Genomic DNA, 17,569 nt, shown 5'->3' on the forward strand with positions numbered 1-17,569 from the left:
TACTTTTTGAATACAAACTAATCCCTTAAAGGGGCTGTCCACATTTGTTATTATAGCTCCTCCTTTCCATTCAATAGGAAAGCGCCTTCCTAATCGAGTGAATAGAACAGAGCCTCCTCATTTAAAGGGAACCTGTCACCTGGATTTTGTGCATAGAGCTGAGGACATGGGCTGCTAGATCACCACTAGTACATCAACAATACCCAGTCCCCATTGCTTTTATTGTGTCAAAAAACCGATTTGATACATATGCAAATTAACCTGAGAGGAGTCCTGTACGTGAGATGAGTCGGGGACAGGACTCATCTCAGGTTAATTTGCATATGTATCAAATCGTTTTTTGACACAATAAAAGCACACAGAGCTATGGGGACTGGGTACTGTGGATGTGCTAGTGGCCATCTAGCAACCCATGTCCTCAGCTCTATACTCAAAATCCAGGTGACCGGTTGCCTTTAAGTGAATGGAAACGGTGGAGTTGTAATTTTACTGCTAAACACTGCAATCATGATAGTGAGCTAAACAGTTCAAAAATAAAAAATAAAAGTTCTCTGATTGTTGGGGGGTGCCGGCAGTCCTGAGAATAGGTCATCAATATTACAAAAACCAACAACCCCTTTAAAGTAAATTGTGGACTTATCCTGATAGGAACGTTCAAAGGGAATGTGTCACCTATAATTTTCTTCTGCCAGTTAAAGGGGGGATACGGTAAATGATAATGATGACCTACACTCAGAATAGGTCATCATTATCAGATTGGCAGGGGTCAGAGTCCCGGCACCACCCCCAATCCGCCATGCTCCTCGAAGCTTTCCAAGCACAGTGCAGCTCCATTCACTTTTATGGGGCTGCACTGCAACTAGGCCATGTGATGTCACATGGCCTAGGAAGAGGTGAGCTGATTGGCGGGGGTGCCGGGTTAATGGCATAATGATTTGTATTATGAAAACAGAACATATTACAACTAGAAAAGCTACAATTTTGGGGGAAATTGTGTGAAGTGTTCTTGCCTCCACCAGTAGTCTACAACTGGAGTGGGCGGAGTAACTGGGTGGAGTGGCTTGAGTAACTGTGGAAAGGTTCGACTGGGCAGAGTAACTTTATGGAGTGGGCAGAGTAACTGTGTGGAGTGTTTGGAGTGAGTAAAAAATAGTAAACATTACACTAATCAATTGATCAAATTTAAAAAGTGCACATGGCAAGCTTGATAGAGTGAGAAATGCATTTTTACTTTTATTTATTTATATAGCACATTTAATTGCAATGTTGTTGCCCAAAGTGTTTCCCAATTGCATTAAAACATACATTTATAAAAACATAAGCAGCCGATTTGTGTAGGTGGGCTTGAAAATGAGGGATTTTTCAGCTCACACTCTAGCTTTTGTCACTCTGCTGGCTGCTCACACACCTGTGTTCCTATGGCAACTCACTCCACAGCAAGGGCAGAGAAGAGCGGTTAAAAACAAACTGCTCCAACTAGCTCACTTCACTGGCAGTTGCCATCTTCAACGGTTGTAGTTTAAAAATGATAAATCCTACAGCGAAGAGCTTTATATTGTGAGAATCGCAAGACCCAGACCTATATTGATGCATTGTATGTCTCTGAAATATTAAAAATGAAGGCACAGTCGCAGTTTAGAAATTGCCCTTCAAATTTGAGGTGGCTAGAGTGGTTTTTCAATGAATGTCAAAGCGTGAGTTGCAATCAAATGGTCATATTGTGAAAACTATCAGGACTATGGCTTAGCCGTGGACATTTTTAGTGGCAGCAGGGATAGCTGAACGTTTTGATATAAGATTTGTGTAGGAGGGCTTGAAAATGAGGGAGTGGTGGCAGTTTAGAAATCATGTCCTGATTTTTCAGCTCGCACTCTAGCTTTTGTCAGCTCCCACTCTAGTTTTGAACATTCCGCCATTCATTCCTATGGGACCAATTTCGCCACAAATACACCGATATTTTGTGAACCATTCGGCGAAATGTTCCACTAAGTAATAGCACAACAAATCGGGAACAATCCGCACGTTTCGGTATATTACCGTCTATGTAGTGTAATAACTGGGAGGAGTTAGGTGGTAAATTTGGCTACAATAATAAGAATATATATGCAAGATAACAGTAAGTGGTCTTGCCATGCAAGAACATTTAATTATTGGTAAAGATGACCTATGAGGATCCTGCTGTCCGTGCAGTACCCATTCCAGAGTGAGCATACTTTCACATATTTTAGCTCAGAGGGAATTAAATTTATATGTTCTGCATGGGCTCCACATCTTTAAGAATTTGTCATGCCTCCTTTCTTCCCAACTGGCCAGCTCCTCCAAATCAGTACATCTGATCGCCTTTATCTCTCCGTTGTTCCACCGTGGGTGGATCCTCACTTAACCATCTCATTGGGACTAAAAGTCTCGCTGCCTGGATTAGGTGGTGAGTAGGTTCCCCTTGGAGGGCTGCAAATCTGGAGTGGGTAGCCATAGGAGGACAGCTTCTGGAGTTAATTTGGTGGGGCGTGTGTTAGTATTTTGTTGATTAAGCCTGTGATTTCTGACCAGAAAGGTACTATCTTAGGGCAAAACCAAACTATATGACTCAATGAGCCTATCCCTGATCTGCATCTCCTGGATTTATCTGAGTCCCGGAGACCTCTTGAGTACAATTGTTTGGGAGGGGGCTTGTACCATTGTGTCAGGACTTTATAAGCGTGCTCTTGAACCCTAACACACCTCGAGAACCCATGAGATTATGAGTGCATATGCAGGGTATCGGTTTCTAAAAAGCCTCTTCCCAGCTCTGAAGCCCATGTCTGTATGTACTGAGGTGTGACTTTGGTCTTTGGTGTCAGTAGGCTGAGGTATAAATGCGAGATTAGTTTTCTTGGGATAGAGTCTTTATTCATTAGTTTCTCAAACCATGTCCTTTCCCTATCCTTCCCTATATTCTTAAATAATAGTTTTCCAATAGAGTGAATTTCTTAAGTGTCTAGGAAGTCACTACGCCCAAGGGCCTGAGGAATAGGTTGATGAACCTCTTCAGCTTTAGATGGTTCTTCTATAAAAAGTCTTCTACTGTGTGGTTCCTAAATTTTTCCCATATCGGAGCAATGTCAGTGGCTCCTGGTCTGACAGAAAAAGGGATAAGGTCTGCTGGCATATGTAAGGATGGTCTTCCAAGGAGGTTGTGATCTCTATTTATATTTCGTAACACAGATGCTGTTCCTCTCAGGAGTGGATTGTCCTCTATGGGAGAGGTGTTGAGACACCACAGACCAGCTCTCTGCACGTGTGAGGCATGCTAGTTCTATTTCATTGCCTAGGGCTTGAATTGGGGATTTGAATTTGGAGCCATCTTTTTAGGCCAAACCCACCCTGCTCTTTTCTTAGTATTAACCTTTGGGAGGTTATTCTTGGTTTTCTCCCACTCCATAGGAAGTTAGAAAAAAATCTCTCTTATTGTAAAGAAAGAGCTGGGCAGAAAGACAGGCAGCATTTGCAGTACATATAATAGTTTGGGCATAATAAAGGTTTTTAACCATTTTTTTTCGACCCATCCATGAGACATATGGGATCTTAAGGGATTTTAAGTGTGCTTGGATATCCTTGAGCAGGGGCAAGTAATTTAATTGGAACAGCTTTCCCAGCTGAGAGGGTATTTTAACCCCTAGGTAGGCGATATGGGACACCTGCCATTTAAATGGAGTTGAGGCCTTAGGGTTGTGACTATCTCCTGAGGGGATGAGACACTCATAGCTTCGGATTTGGAGTGGTCAACCTTAAAATTGGATAGGCTCCCATATAGGTCAACTAACTCCAGCAGATGCAGGAAGGCCTCGACAGGGTTTGTGACCATGAGGAGAGGATCATCAGCAAAGGCCACATTTACATATCTTGGCCCCTTATCTCCGATCAGGAATCCCCGTATGCCCAGGTGATCTCTGATGGCTTGAAGAAGAGTCTCCATAACAAAGATATAAAGAGTGGGAGACAAAGGGCACCCCTGCCTCGTACCATTCCTGATAAGGAAAAAAAGAGTTGGAAAAAGAGTTCTGCACTTTCATTTAACTGATTATCTATCCAGAGGATAGATCAGCTTCTAATCGGCAGGGGTCACTTGAATGGAGCTTAGCCGCGCCCACGCTAGTTGATACTAGTCGTGACGTCAGTGGGCCGGCGGTAAACAGTGAGAAGGCCGCGGCGCTGCTGGAGCGCCACTGCCTTCTCAAACAGCTGATCGGAGGATAGATCATCCAGAGGATAGATCATCCAGAGGATAGATCATCAGTTAAATTAAAGTGCAGAACCCCTTTAAGGCTATCTTGCCCCCTTTTGATTTGATCATGGAGATTAATGTGGAGTCTCTTCTCTGTTTTAGGAGTCTAGCCATGAGTTTTCTACCCTTGTCTCCATGAGCATAAAAGCAATACTTAGAGTACTGACATACCTTCGCATTACATACATTAAGGTGATTTAATATTTTTTTTAACTCCCCCCCCCCCCCCCTCAGCCTCAGCAACTCTGCATGTTCCTGTGTTGCCTTGGATCTTTTATGTAGGGATTCTATAGTTGCTATCTGAGCAAGCAGAGAATATAGTAACTTTTGCCTGCCTTTTTTGATTCTGCTCCCCAAAGCAATGAGCTCCCCCCTCATTATGGCTTTATGCGTCTCCCAGACTGTCTCCACTGAAGTATTCCCTGGTTTATTTTCCTGAAAGAACAATTGGAGCTTTCGCTGAAGGGACTTTTAAGTCCTCTCCTTTGTCTAGTAAAATTTCATTTAAAATAGCCACATCCACCGTCTCTGGGGTAGACTAATGAAATTCACCGAAGCCAAAACGGGAGCATGATCTGACACTGTAATAGAGTCTATGCTTGCCTGCTGTAGCGAATCTATGGGAGATGAAAATATAATCTAATCGTTGAAGGGAATTGTGTAGGTGAAAAGAATGTATAGTCTTGCCCTGTTGGGCGAAGCAATCTCCAGGTGTCAACTAAGCATGACTCATAAATCATTTTATTAATGCTTCCTAAAGAGGTTTAAGAATGCCCTAAGGAACCTTCTGATCTATCCAGTGCCACATTTAGATCCCCACCAACTAGTCTGCAAATGTGATTAAGCTTCTCAGGGTCTTCTCCACCCATCTTCTGTTAGGACCATATAGGCTGGCCAGTGTTACCAAGTCTCCCCCTATTTTCCCTTTCTCAAAGATATAGCGGCCCTCTGGATCAGTCTGGGTGAGTATGTGTGTGAAGGGTACATGTTTGGAAATTGCAATCCCCACCTCCCGCGACGCCTTCACATAAGAGCTATTATACCAGGAATGAAAGTGAGCTCGTGGCAGGCTGGGAATACGTCCCTCTTTAAAATGTGTCTCCTGAAGGAAACCGATATCAGATTTGGTTTTCTTTAACATGCATATTATTTCGATCTTTTCTGTGGGGTGTTTAGGCCCCGAACATTGAATGATATACACTTAATAGAAGTCATCTTAGTATGCCTGACATTTTGTGGTGCCCGAAATTAATACACAGTGGGCCACCCAGGGTAAAAGGGAGGGCAATGAAGTGGAGGTATAGTAAATGTATATGGCAAATCAAACAGATCAACAGTACCGTTATCTTCATAAACTGGTAAATTGGCATGGTGGTGCATAATAAAAGGATCTCGGGAAGGATCTCATGTGTTCCTCCTGTGTGTGAGACGTGTAGTAACAGACTCTGCAGACATCTGATAATAATCAGTTATGTCAATGGCGCCACTCATGGACATGCCAACTTTAAGAACAGTGTAACTGACTAATGATAATAACACCGATAAACAGGTTATAGATTAAAGTCCAAGTCTGTATTGTCCCGTTAAATTACCGATCTAAATGGTGATCATTACAGCTGGAACGGGACTCTCACATAACACCCAGCTTAGTTATCTCAGGGCTTAGTGTAAGGCAGCAGGCCCTGCTTCCACTTATTACATTATTAAATAGCATGATACTTAGCTATCAAGTGTCCTTGTGTCTGGGGCTTTGTTTCTTCCTCTGTATTACTTTCTCCTAGCGGCCTATGTCTGGCAGCTCCGGCAATGGCCCGCCGACAGCCGCCACTGGCAACCATGAAGGGATTTCCACAGGAGGTGTCCGCAGGAGCGACCACGCCGCCGGCAGATCTCCAGGGGTGCGGACTGTACATCTTTTGCCATTGGAGGTAAAAGGTAAGTCCAAAAGGGAATAGCCACTTGAAGGGTATCTGGCTGGACTTGAGAAGATCTTTCAGCGGGCGCAGCACCCTTCTTTTGTTGAGCGTTGATGGCACCAAATCTTGAAACAAGATGATCCTCTCCTTCAAAGAGAATTTCTTACCTTTCCCTGGCAGCTTTGAGTAGAGCAGCAGTAGCTGTATAAGGCCTCTTTCACACGGCCGTCATGTTTTTTGCCCGGATAAGAGGCGGGTGCGTTGCGGGAAAATGTGCGATTTCTCCGCGCGAGTGCAAAACATTGTCATGCGTTTTGCACTCGCGTGAGAAAAATCGCGCATGTTTGGTACCCAAACCCGAACTTCTTCACAGAAGTTCGGGCTTGGGATTGATGTTCTGAAGATTGTATTATTTTCCCTTATAACATGGTTATAAGGGAAAATAATAGCATTCTGACTACAGAATGCATAGTATAATAGTGCTGGAAGGGTTAAAAAAAATAAAAAAAGTTAACTCACCTTATCCTCTTGTTCGCGTAGTTCGTTCCCGGTCTGTTCTTTGCTAGCTGTGGGCTTGGGCTAAAGGACCTGTGGTGATGTCAGATCACATGCTCCATCACCATGGTGATGGACCATGTGATTGGAGCATGTGATCTGACGTCACCACAGGTCATTCAGCCCAAGCCCACAGCTAGCAAAGAACAGACCGGGAACGAACTACGCGAACAAGAGGATAAGGTGAGTTAACTTTTTTTTATTTTTTTTTAACCCTTCCAGCACTATTATACTATGCATTCTGTAGTCAGAATGCTATTATTTTCCCTTATAACCATGTTATAAGGGAAAATAATACAGTGAATAGACTGTCACCTAGAACCCATGCATGAAAATCGCACCGCATCCACACTTGGTTGCACAGCCCCATAGAAATGAATGGGTCAGGATTCAGTGCGGGTGCAATGCGTTCAACTCACGCATCGCACCCACGCGAAATACTCGCTTGTGTGAAAGGGGCCTAACTTAGGAGACCACACACCACGTCCCTCGGGTGTTCACCCTTCTTGGGCATCTGTGAATGTGCTCTATCTTGATCTCGGAAGCCCTTTCTACTCCTAGAAGGGTAGTAAATATGGCATCTGCGGCCCTGTGAAGAGTCTCGTGCAGCACACTTTCTGGGATGCCTCGAATCCTGATATTTTTGCGCCTGCTCCGGTTCTCTTGGTCCTCTATTAGGGCAAAGGAGGTGATGAGCGAGTCCATCTGAGCCGCGTTATTCTAGGGCACAGTTATAGGAGATGATGGCCGCATGGTTGTTTTCTAATACCTCAACTCGATGTCCAATGTGCTTTATATCGCTTTTGATCTCAGCAACATCTTGTAGCACCGGGGCTAGTGCTTTCAGCAAAGGCTGTTGCAGGAATTGACGAGATATTTGAGTGGCGTTGCATGATGGTGTTGCAGAGCTAATTTCAAAGGCGTCTTCTACTTTGGCATCTGAACTCATCTCCCGCTCCTCTAGTTCCTCCGGCGCCATCTTACTTGATCCCGCTGGTTTGCTGTAGTTTTCTTGGAGATATTTCTCCATGTCCGAGGGACCCGGATCTTGTTTAACTTGGTCCGTCTTATCTTTAGGTCTGTCTTTGCCTATTTTGACCATTATTTGGTTAGTGTAGTCGCAAAATATACCAATCTGCAGAGTGGCGCAGCGAGGAGCTCACATACACACGTCCGTCTTGCTGAGCAGTCAAGCTCCGCCCCCCCTCCCCGATAACTCCTTTTAAACCGCATCGTAACACATTCTTTTTTTCTAATCTGTTTGATAAGATATTCTTTTTCCAGTACATGATTATGGGGGCTGCCATCTTGCCTGAGATTTAGAGCAGCCACAGTGGTCGATAGACATTATAGATAGGAGGGTACCCCTTTTACTTCTATGGGAGTTTTCTAGGCATGCTCTGTGGCCTGTACAGAGGTTGTTGTTCTAGGAAGAAGTAGATAAGATGTGACCATCACCTACTGTGAATGGTGGATCCTGTCTTATCTAATACATTGGTGATATCGGTCATTATAATTCTGCCTGTAATGATTAAAAGTGATCTGTAGAAACCAGGAATTGACGCTTATTATTACGTTTTTTTATGTAGATCATATAAACCACCAAAACTTTTAACATAAAACTGGATTTAAATAATAGGTCATTTTCTGATGACACATTCCCTTTGATTAGATTTAAAAGTTTTGCACGGTCACCTTTTCTTTGCTGTTTAACTTCTCATCTAAGACACAATTTCTCCTTTTCAGGCTGCCAAGCTCCTCCTGGAGGACACGAGTTTCAGATGTATGCCGCAATCTTTGACTCTGAAGTTCTTCCTTTACAGATGCACTGAGAAGAAAATAAATAAATAAAATAAAAATTCCAACTGCATCATTATTTCTGCAGAATGGCAGAAAGGAAGAACATTGAGCGAGAAGGTGGATAGAGGCCTCACAGGAGACAGGGTATTCTAGAGAAAATCCCATTTATATTGTTCACAAAAACTTTATGCCATTTCAAAATTCTAAATCAGGAACTATAATATTTAGCAGAAGACCTTTTTGCTACAAAACTAAATGGTTCTCCTGTTCCATACTACCAGTTTCATGCTTACGTTCTTGTCAACAAGATGGGTGGAATCATCAACTGCCCCTTTTGTAGCATTCAAACACCACAACTATTTTAGCTTTACCGTCCCTTTAAAAGGAGGATCTTTCATGTGTCCAGACATGATGAAATAAGTAGGGGTGTGTGTAGGGTATAGTGCAGTCATGTAAGATCACTTACTAGCTTTATCTGTCTAGCACTCCGTTCCCCCGCTGTGCCCCCTTTTATGGAATTGAATATCATCGGTACAGGGAGGAGGAGGAGACTGCCCCCGTTTAACAATGGGCGTCTCCTTCTCTTTGGCTGTAGAGCGGTCCAATCACAGCCAGGGAGAAAAAATGCTCCCCTTCTCTCCGCTGTAATTGGACCGCGCTACAGCCAGGAGAAGGAGACGCCCATTGAGAAACAGGGCCGCCTCCTCCTCCTCCTTGTACCGATGATATTCATTAGCATAACAGGCAGAAAATAGTAAAAAAGGTTGCTACAGTGGGGGAACGGCGCGCCAGACAGATAAGCTAGTAAGTGATCTTACATGCCTGCACTATGCCCTACATAACCCGCTACTTATTTCATAATGTCTGGACCCATGAAAGGCCCTCTTTAAGGCCATTCCAAAGTCCATCTTATATTATTTTGCCGTAAAGTTGAATACAACATTTTTTTCTTTGCTGTCAGTGATTTTGGGACAAGTAGAGGCTGAATGTAGAGTAATTCAATGCAGTAACTGACAGGAAGCACCCCCCGTGATTACTACTCCATCTCATATATCCAGATCCGAGGCCCTCCAGAGACATTTCCACAAGTGTGTGAAAGTTTTTTTTTTTTTTTTTAATAAGCTGCACTTTTAGGCTGGATTTCAGTGTGCAGGCTTTTTTTATGCAGTTTTTGAAGCCAAAGCCAGAGTGAACAGAGAAAACGACTCAATTTTGTCTTTATGTGTGTCCTCAGGTCAAGATCCATTCTAGCTACAACTTCAAAAACTGCATAAAAAACCTGAACATGGAAACCCAGCCTTGTAAAAGTGACCATCTTTAAAAGGGCTTTTCAGAGACCTTTATACTGATGACCAATCCTCAGGATAGGTAATCAGAATCTAATCTGTGGGGGGTCCGTCACCAGGGACCCCCTGCTGATCAGCTGTTTGAGAAGGCAGCGGTGCTCGCAGTAGTTCCACGGCCTTCTCACAGCTTTTTTTTTTTTTTTTAGGTCAGTGACGACACGTTTATTGGTCACTTGGCCTAGGTGCAGCTCAGCCCCATTGAAGTGAATGGGGCTGTGCGTAATACCAAGCACAACCGCTAAACAATGTATGGTGCTGTGCTTGGTGAGCACATAGAAGGCAGTGGCGCACATAGGAGCACCGCTGCCTTCTCAAACAGCTATCGGACCCCACTGATCAGATACTCATCAGTATTTAAATCTTGGAAAACCCTTTTAAGCCCTCTCCTGCTGTAGCCAGTTTTCTTTTTTTTAAATCTATATCCACATGATCGTATAAGTCTTATTTTCAAATCATACATGTTAATCTGGGGACAGATTATATATATATATATATATATATATATATATATATATTTATAAAGTACAGACCAAAAGTTTGGACACACCTTCTCATTAAAAGAGTTTTCTTTATTTTGACGACTATGAAAATTGTAGATTCACACTGAAGGCATCAAAACTATGAATTAACACATGTGGATTTATATACATAACAAAAAAGTGTGACACAACTGAAAATATGTCATATTCTAGGTTCTTCAAAGTAGCCACCCTTTGCTTTGATTACTGCTTTGCACACTCTTGGCATTCTCTTGATGAGCTTCAAGAGGTAGTCACCTGAAATGGTCTTCCAACAGTCTTCAAGGAGTTCCCAGAGATGCTTAGCACTTGTTGGCCCTTTTGCCTTCACTCTGTGGTCCAGCTCACCCCAAACCATCTCGATTGGGTCCAGGTCCGATGACTGGAGGCCAGGTCATCTGGCGCAGCACCCCATCACTCTCCATGGTCAAATAGCCCTTACACAGCCTGGAGGTGTGTTTGGGGTCATTGTCCTGTTGAAAAATAAATGATGGTCCAGCTAAACGCACCGGATGGAATAGCATGCCGCTGCAAGATGCTGTGGTAGCCATGCTGGTTCAGTATGCCTTCAATTTTGAATAAATCCCCAACAGTGTCACCAACAAAGCACCCCCACACCATCACACCTCCTCCTCCATGCTTCACGGTGGGAACCAGGCATGTAGAGTCCATCCGTTCACCACCTTTTCTGCATCGCACAAAGACACGGTGGTTGGAACCAAAGATCTCAAATTTGGACTCATCAGACCAAAGCACAGATTTCCACTGGTCTAATGACCATTCCTTGTGTTCTTTAGCCCAAACAAGTCTCTTTCGCTTGTTGCCTGTCCTTAGCAGTGGTTTTCTAGCAGATATTCTACCATGAAGGCCTGATTCACACAGTCTCCTCTTAACAGTTGTTCTAGAGATGTGTCTGCTGCTAGAACTCTGTGTGGCATTGACCTGGTCTCTAATCTGAGCTGCTGTTAACCTGCGATTTCTGAGGCTGGTGACTCGGATGAACTTATCCTCCGCAGCAGAGGTGACTCTTGGTCTTCCTTTCCTGGGGCGGTCCGCATGTGAGCCAGTTTCTTTGTAGCGCTTGATGGTTTTTGTGACTGCACTTGGGGACACTTTCAAAGTCTTCCCAATTTTTCCGACTGACTGACCTTCATTTCTTAAAGTAATGATGGCCACTAGTTTTTCTTTACTTAGCTGCTTTTTTCTTGCCATAATACAAATTCTAACAGTCTATTCAGTAGGACTATTAGCTGTGTATCCACCTGACTTCTCCACAACGCAACTGATGGTCCCAACCCCATTTATAAGGCAAGAAATCCCACTTATTAAACCTGACAGGTCACACCTGTGAAGTGAAAACCATTTCAGGTGACTACCTCTTGAAGCTCATCAAGAGAATGCCAAGAGTGTGCAAAGCAGTAATCAAAGCAAAAGGTGGCTACTTTGAAGAACCTAGAATGTGACATATTTTCAGTTGCTTCACACTTTTTTGTTATGTATATAATTCCACATGTGTTAATTCATAGTTTTGATGGCTTCAGTGTGAATCTACAATTTTCATAGTCATGAAAATAAAGAAAACTCTTTGAATGACAAGGTGTGTCCAAACATTTGGTCTGTACTGTATATTATACATAAACAGGATGACGGTAAGGGGGTTATGTCCACCTTTAAACATCATTTTACAATTTGCATACAGGACTGAAGCACAATCAAGTAACTTTTTTTAAATACAATATTGTGCTGGGTATAGACAACAATCTCATGTCAGATCCATCTCTTTGATTTCTCAACATCAGATTACTGCACAGTCTGGTGCAAATATCCTCAAAACTGTACTGGTAAATAAACTGTGGAATGGCACCCTGAGAGGGACATATCTGTAACACCCCTGAGTGGTGTTGCCACTCCTACACCCTGCTACTGTCCTTAATGGTCTAACAAAGTCATCTATGCATTATGTTCCAGGTCCTCGGCCTTCTCGCTGTTTACCGCAGTGACGTCACAACTGGCACCACTGGCCTTTGCGAGGCTAAGCTCTGTTCACTTGAATGGAGCTTAGCCCCGCCCAGGCCAGTGATACTAGTCGTGATGTCACTGGGCCTGTGGTAAACAGCGAGAAGGCCGCGGCACTACTGCCAGTGCCGCTGCCTTCTCAAACAACTGATCGGCGGGGGTCCCGGGTGTCGGACCCCCCACCAATCAGATACTGATGATCTATCCAGATGATAGATCATCAGTTTCAAATAACTGCAGAACCCCTTTAAGCTTGTCAGGACAGCAGACTCAGATATAGCAGAGTTGAGTTGGCCTGCCATTTTAATGCTAAAGCCTGCGGGAACCAAGATGAAGCCTGAAATCTGTTTTGGAAAAACGTTTACCCAAGTAAAGCTGCCATTGAACTTCATCTCAAGGTCTGGACTCAAGTTCTTCCTTAATCCCTCAATTATTCCCCTTTATTTATTGCTTCGGAGCCAAATCCTGGGGTCCAGCGGTATCCAGGTAGGAGCACCGTGACACAGATAGGCTGCACTATACCACTCGGCATTCCTACACCATAGAGGGCCCTAGGGGGAGGTGCCCATTGCATATCCATTAAACTGTAACTATGCAATAATGTCTGCATTCCAACTCACATTTCCACTCGAAGGTCTTGGATGATCTGCTGTTTTTCCTCCATGGCATTCGATGAAGTGGTGATGAGATCTGCAAAAACACTTCTCAACTGACGTAATACATCAGCCAAATCTTCCTCTGGTGGACCTGGAAGCCAAGTCATGGATATTGCAGGTGAAAAGTAGCTTGCAGATGTCCTTGTTGACCAAGCAATTTTATTTTTTTATTTTCTCATTGTCATCTTCCAAGAGGTATAATCTTTTTATTTTTCTATGTAGATTGGGGGCTTGTGTTTTGCAGGACAACTTCCGTAATACATTTGTACTCTTTATGCAGTACAATGTATGATACTGTCAGTGATAACGGACAGTCAACAGCAGGCTGCACCAAAGAGGCACAGCCTGCTAGGAATACACTGCAGGTAGGCCTAGGGATATTATCAGGCCCCAGGCTGCCATGCGAAGACATCGGCACCCCATAATCTCATTTTGAACCACTTAGATGCTATTAAAAGCTGTACCTAAGGAGTTAGGCTACTGTCACATTTGCGTTTTTGCCTGATCCAGCAAAAACGCTTCCGTTTCTGATAATACAACCGGCTGCATCCTTTATGAATGGATCAGGTTATATTATCTTTAACATAGCAAGGACGGATTTGGCATGAACACCATTGATGGTCTATAGGGGACTGATCATTTTTATTTATTTTTTGCGTCCGAGAAAACATTACGTTCTGTTGCGTTCCAATACCGGAGAGCAAACCGCAGTAACCTGCAGTTTTGTGTCTGGTGTGGAATGCAGAGCAAATGGATTTGGCATGATACACAATGGAAGTCAATGGGGACGGATCAGTTTTGCTCTGCATCCCACACCGGACACAAAACTGCAGCTTTCTGCGGTTTGCTCTCCGGTATGGGAACACAACCAAACGGAACGCAATGCATTTTGGAACATGCTGTTCTGTTCAGTTTTGTCCCCATTGACAATGAATGTGAACAAAACAGATGCGTTTTTCTCTGGTATTGAGATCCTCTGCCGGATCTCAATACTGGAAAAGTTAAACGCAAGTGTGAAAGTAGCCTTAAACAGCCAAGATTGACGCTTCTGGCACTCCAGGGCTTTAAAACAGGAGACGGACACATGCGAGAACCGCATCCCATACAGGGCTTAAACTAGGCCACCGTAAATAGGTGGCCTGGGCGCTTGCAACGGCTCAGTAGAATATAATGAAAACTACTTTGACAATATGGAGGATCTGAAAATAAAAGTAACATCTGTGTTATGTCTTTGAGTCCCTCTGAACTATGCGAACGGTTTAAAACCAGTCAGATTTGTGACAGACTCCCTTTAAAGGGTAAAGCCATTTACATGCTCGAGGCAATTATTAGGAGGGGACCTTCCCAATACCTGCCTGCTCGTCAGTGGAGAGACGAGCAGCATTTACATGCAGCAATGTCTTCCATTGTATATCATACAGATTCATTGTTCACGCAGTCCGATCTGATCCCCACTAACGACGACAATGTTCTGCATAAAAGATCATTTCACCTGATGACTGAGTGTTTTGCTGGTTCATCAGCAGCACATTTACACTGGTCTATTATCAGGAAAGTGTTCATAATAATGTTCATTCCCGATAATTGGTCCAACAATTGTGCAGTGTAAAACCGCATTAAAGGGTTTTCTGCAATTTCGATACTGATGGCCTATCCTCAGGATAGGTTATCAGTATCTGATCGGTGGGGGTCCTATACCCAGGGACCCCTGCGCCCACTGTTTGAGAAGACACCAGTGCTCCTATGAGTGCTGCGGCCTTCTCCTTGCTCACCAAGCACATAGCCGTACATTTATAGCAGCTGTACCTTGTATCGTGCTCAGCCCCATTGAAGTGAATGATGCGTGGTAGTTCAGGTTTAGAACAGCTCAGCAGCTCCCGTGAGCCGTACCCCCGCCTGGTATTGATAAGCTATCCTAAGTAGAGGCCATCAATATAAAAGTCCTGGAGAACAGTTTTAAATTCTGACCTTCTGCATAGACACTTGTCGTCAGCTCTTCATCCTTACATGGTACAAGGTTTCGGCCGGGTGTTTGTGACCCAAGTAAACTCTCTATTGCCTACAGAAAAGGATTAAACTTCGGCTATAAATACAGAATATAACATTACAGAGACCACAGAAAATGTTACAATTTAAAAATGTCTAAATTTAATTATTATTCTACAGGGTGGTCCACGAAAAAGTCCTGTAGGGACTAAAAGCAGTTTTACATGAACTTGTACATTTGTAAAACCCCCTGTATGGGTTGGTTATAAATCACAATGACAAATCATTGTTTTCAGAAATATCCCCAAGTTAAAGGGGTTGTGTCACTTTAGCAAATGTCATTTATAATGTAGAGAAAGCCATTTACTGATGTATTGTGATTGTCCATATTGCCTCCTTTGATTGGCTTGATTCATTTTTCGATCGCATTATAGACCGATTATGACCACCATGTGACCGAGCAGCGGTGGTCGTGCTTGCACATTACAGGAAAAAGAACTGACCATGGATGCACAGGCACACATGCGCAGCAACTCCTACCCAGCCACCCTGTATCTGCGTGGCGGTAGCCCTTGGAAACCAGCAGTGTAAAATGAATGACATTTGCTGAAATGAGACCCCTTTAATAATTTTTTGTCATTTCTATATTTTTTTTTATTGTTTTACAGAATTCTGTACCTCAGTCTTTGTATTTTCTCTCAAATCCTCTACCAGCTCTAACATACGTGACTTGATTTTGGATACTTCTGTGGACGAGTCTGACATTTCTTTGTTCAGTTTCATGATCCTGGTCTGAGCTTCTGCCTGAGTGTGCGACAGCTTCTCTTTTAAGTCACTTCCTTCCTTCCTGCAAATAAATCACAGCTTAACATACAATAAAAAAAAATTCTTTAGGGCAGTGGTCCTCAACTCCAGTCCTCAGGGCCCAGCTGCCGGTCATGTTTTCAGGATTTCCTTAGTATTGGGCAGCTGATATAATTAGTGACTTACCACAGGTATTCATTCTGTGGGATACTCCTAAATCCTGACCGGCAAGTGAGCCCTGAGGACTGGAGTTGGGGAACCCTGCTTTAGGGGCTTAAGGGAGCAGGGAAGACCTGATCTGTGTCCTCCAAGCAGTCCTCTGTATGCAGATCACACACTTGGTGCTGCTGGCCATTAGATCCCTATTAGCAGTTATCCACATACTAAGGAATGCTGGAGGACACAGATCATCTCACTGCTGCGTCCTCTCCTCTCCGATGTGAAGCAGATCCCGCTATGATCACGGTGTTTTGTACCATTTGTGATCTATAGACTGGCAACAGGAAGGGACTAAAGTAGTTTTAGCTTTAAAGGGAACCTGTCATCAACTTTATGCTGCCCATACTAAAAGGCAGCATAAAGTAGAGACAGGCGAGTTGATTTCAGCGGTCGGTCATTTAAAAGTAAAAAAAATAAGTGGTTGCCGAGAACCAACATCACAATCATTGCAGACTAGGCCTGGAAAAGAGTCACGGCCACCTGAGAAGAGTCCTGGTTATTCATGAATCCCTGCTCTCCTGCCCACCTGCTGATGACTGACCGTCTTCTACCTAGTTTTCTCCCTTTCTCTCTAGGAGAGAACTGCCAATCATCAGCAGATGGTCGAGGAGAGCAGGAGATTAGGAATAACCAGGACTCTTCTCAGGTAGATTGGACTCTTCAAGGCCTGGGCTGTAATGATTATGATACTGGTTCTCAGCAACCACTTACTTTTAGCTCATGAGTGACACACCTGCTGAGATCAGCATTTCTGTCAATTTATGCTGCAGTCAGTGAGGTCAAGATAAAGGTGATGACAGGTTCCCTTTAAAGGGAACCTGTCACCAGTTTTATGGTGTCCTAACTAAGGGCAACATAAATAAGTGACTGATTCTCTTAGCAAAATGCTGGCTCACTTTCTTTAATTGACCCAGTCAATCTGCCAACATCTTGTATTGAAAAGCTCCAGCTGATAATGATCAGTCATGAATATTCATGAGCTCCTGACTCTCCCCGCCCGCCTGCTGCTGAATGACAGTTTGTTTCCATAGGAATCAGCAGCAGGTGGGCAGGGGAGTGGCTATAGCTCTGAATTAAATATGCGCTGGACTCAATGACATCACGCTGGACTCGAATCAGCTCATTAGCATGCGGCATCTTTGTGTGTATATTATGAGGTAACCATCTGTCACACCAGTAAGTGAATACATCTAAGGTACTTTTTAGTAGTTAATGATTGTATATAATTAGTTAGGTTCCCTTTAAAGGTAATGTACCCTTTACTTATGCAGCAGTTAGGGTCACATGTTAATAAAAGTACTTAAACCCCTTACAGTCTTTAACCTCTTAAGGACCGGGCTCATTTTCACCTTAAGGACCAGGCCATTTTTTGAAAATCTGACCAGTCTCACTTTGTGGTGATAACTTTAAAACGCTTTGACTTATCCAGGTCATTCAGAGATTGTTTTTTCGTCACATATTGTACTTTATGGTAAAATGGAGTCAAAAA

At 43.5% G+C, this 17,569-nt stretch overlaps 1 protein-coding gene across 2 annotated transcripts in view; it reads right to left on the bottom strand.

The window, feature by feature from the left end:
- Positions 1 to 17,569, bottom strand: part of SPAG5 (sperm associated antigen 5) — a 79,507-nt gene that overhangs the window by 5,646 nt on the left and 56,292 nt on the right. For both annotated transcript variants that reach the window (XM_044283641.1, XM_044283640.1), the window contains 4 exons: positions 15,736 to 15,904; positions 15,040 to 15,130; positions 13,036 to 13,162; positions 8,431 to 8,563 (listed from right to left, as the gene is read on the bottom strand). In XM_044283641.1, coding sequence (XP_044139576.1) covers positions 8,431 to 8,563; positions 13,036 to 13,162; positions 15,040 to 15,130; positions 15,736 to 15,904 — 520 coding nt within the window. The remainder of the gene's footprint in view (positions 1 to 8,430; positions 8,564 to 13,035; positions 13,163 to 15,039; positions 15,131 to 15,735; positions 15,905 to 17,569) is intronic.

Source organism: Bufo gargarizans, chromosome 3 (genome assembly GCF_014858855.1).
Source record: "Bufo gargarizans isolate SCDJY-AF-19 chromosome 3, ASM1485885v1, whole genome shotgun sequence".
Classification (NCBI taxonomy): domain Eukaryota; kingdom Metazoa; phylum Chordata; class Amphibia; order Anura; family Bufonidae; genus Bufo; species Bufo gargarizans.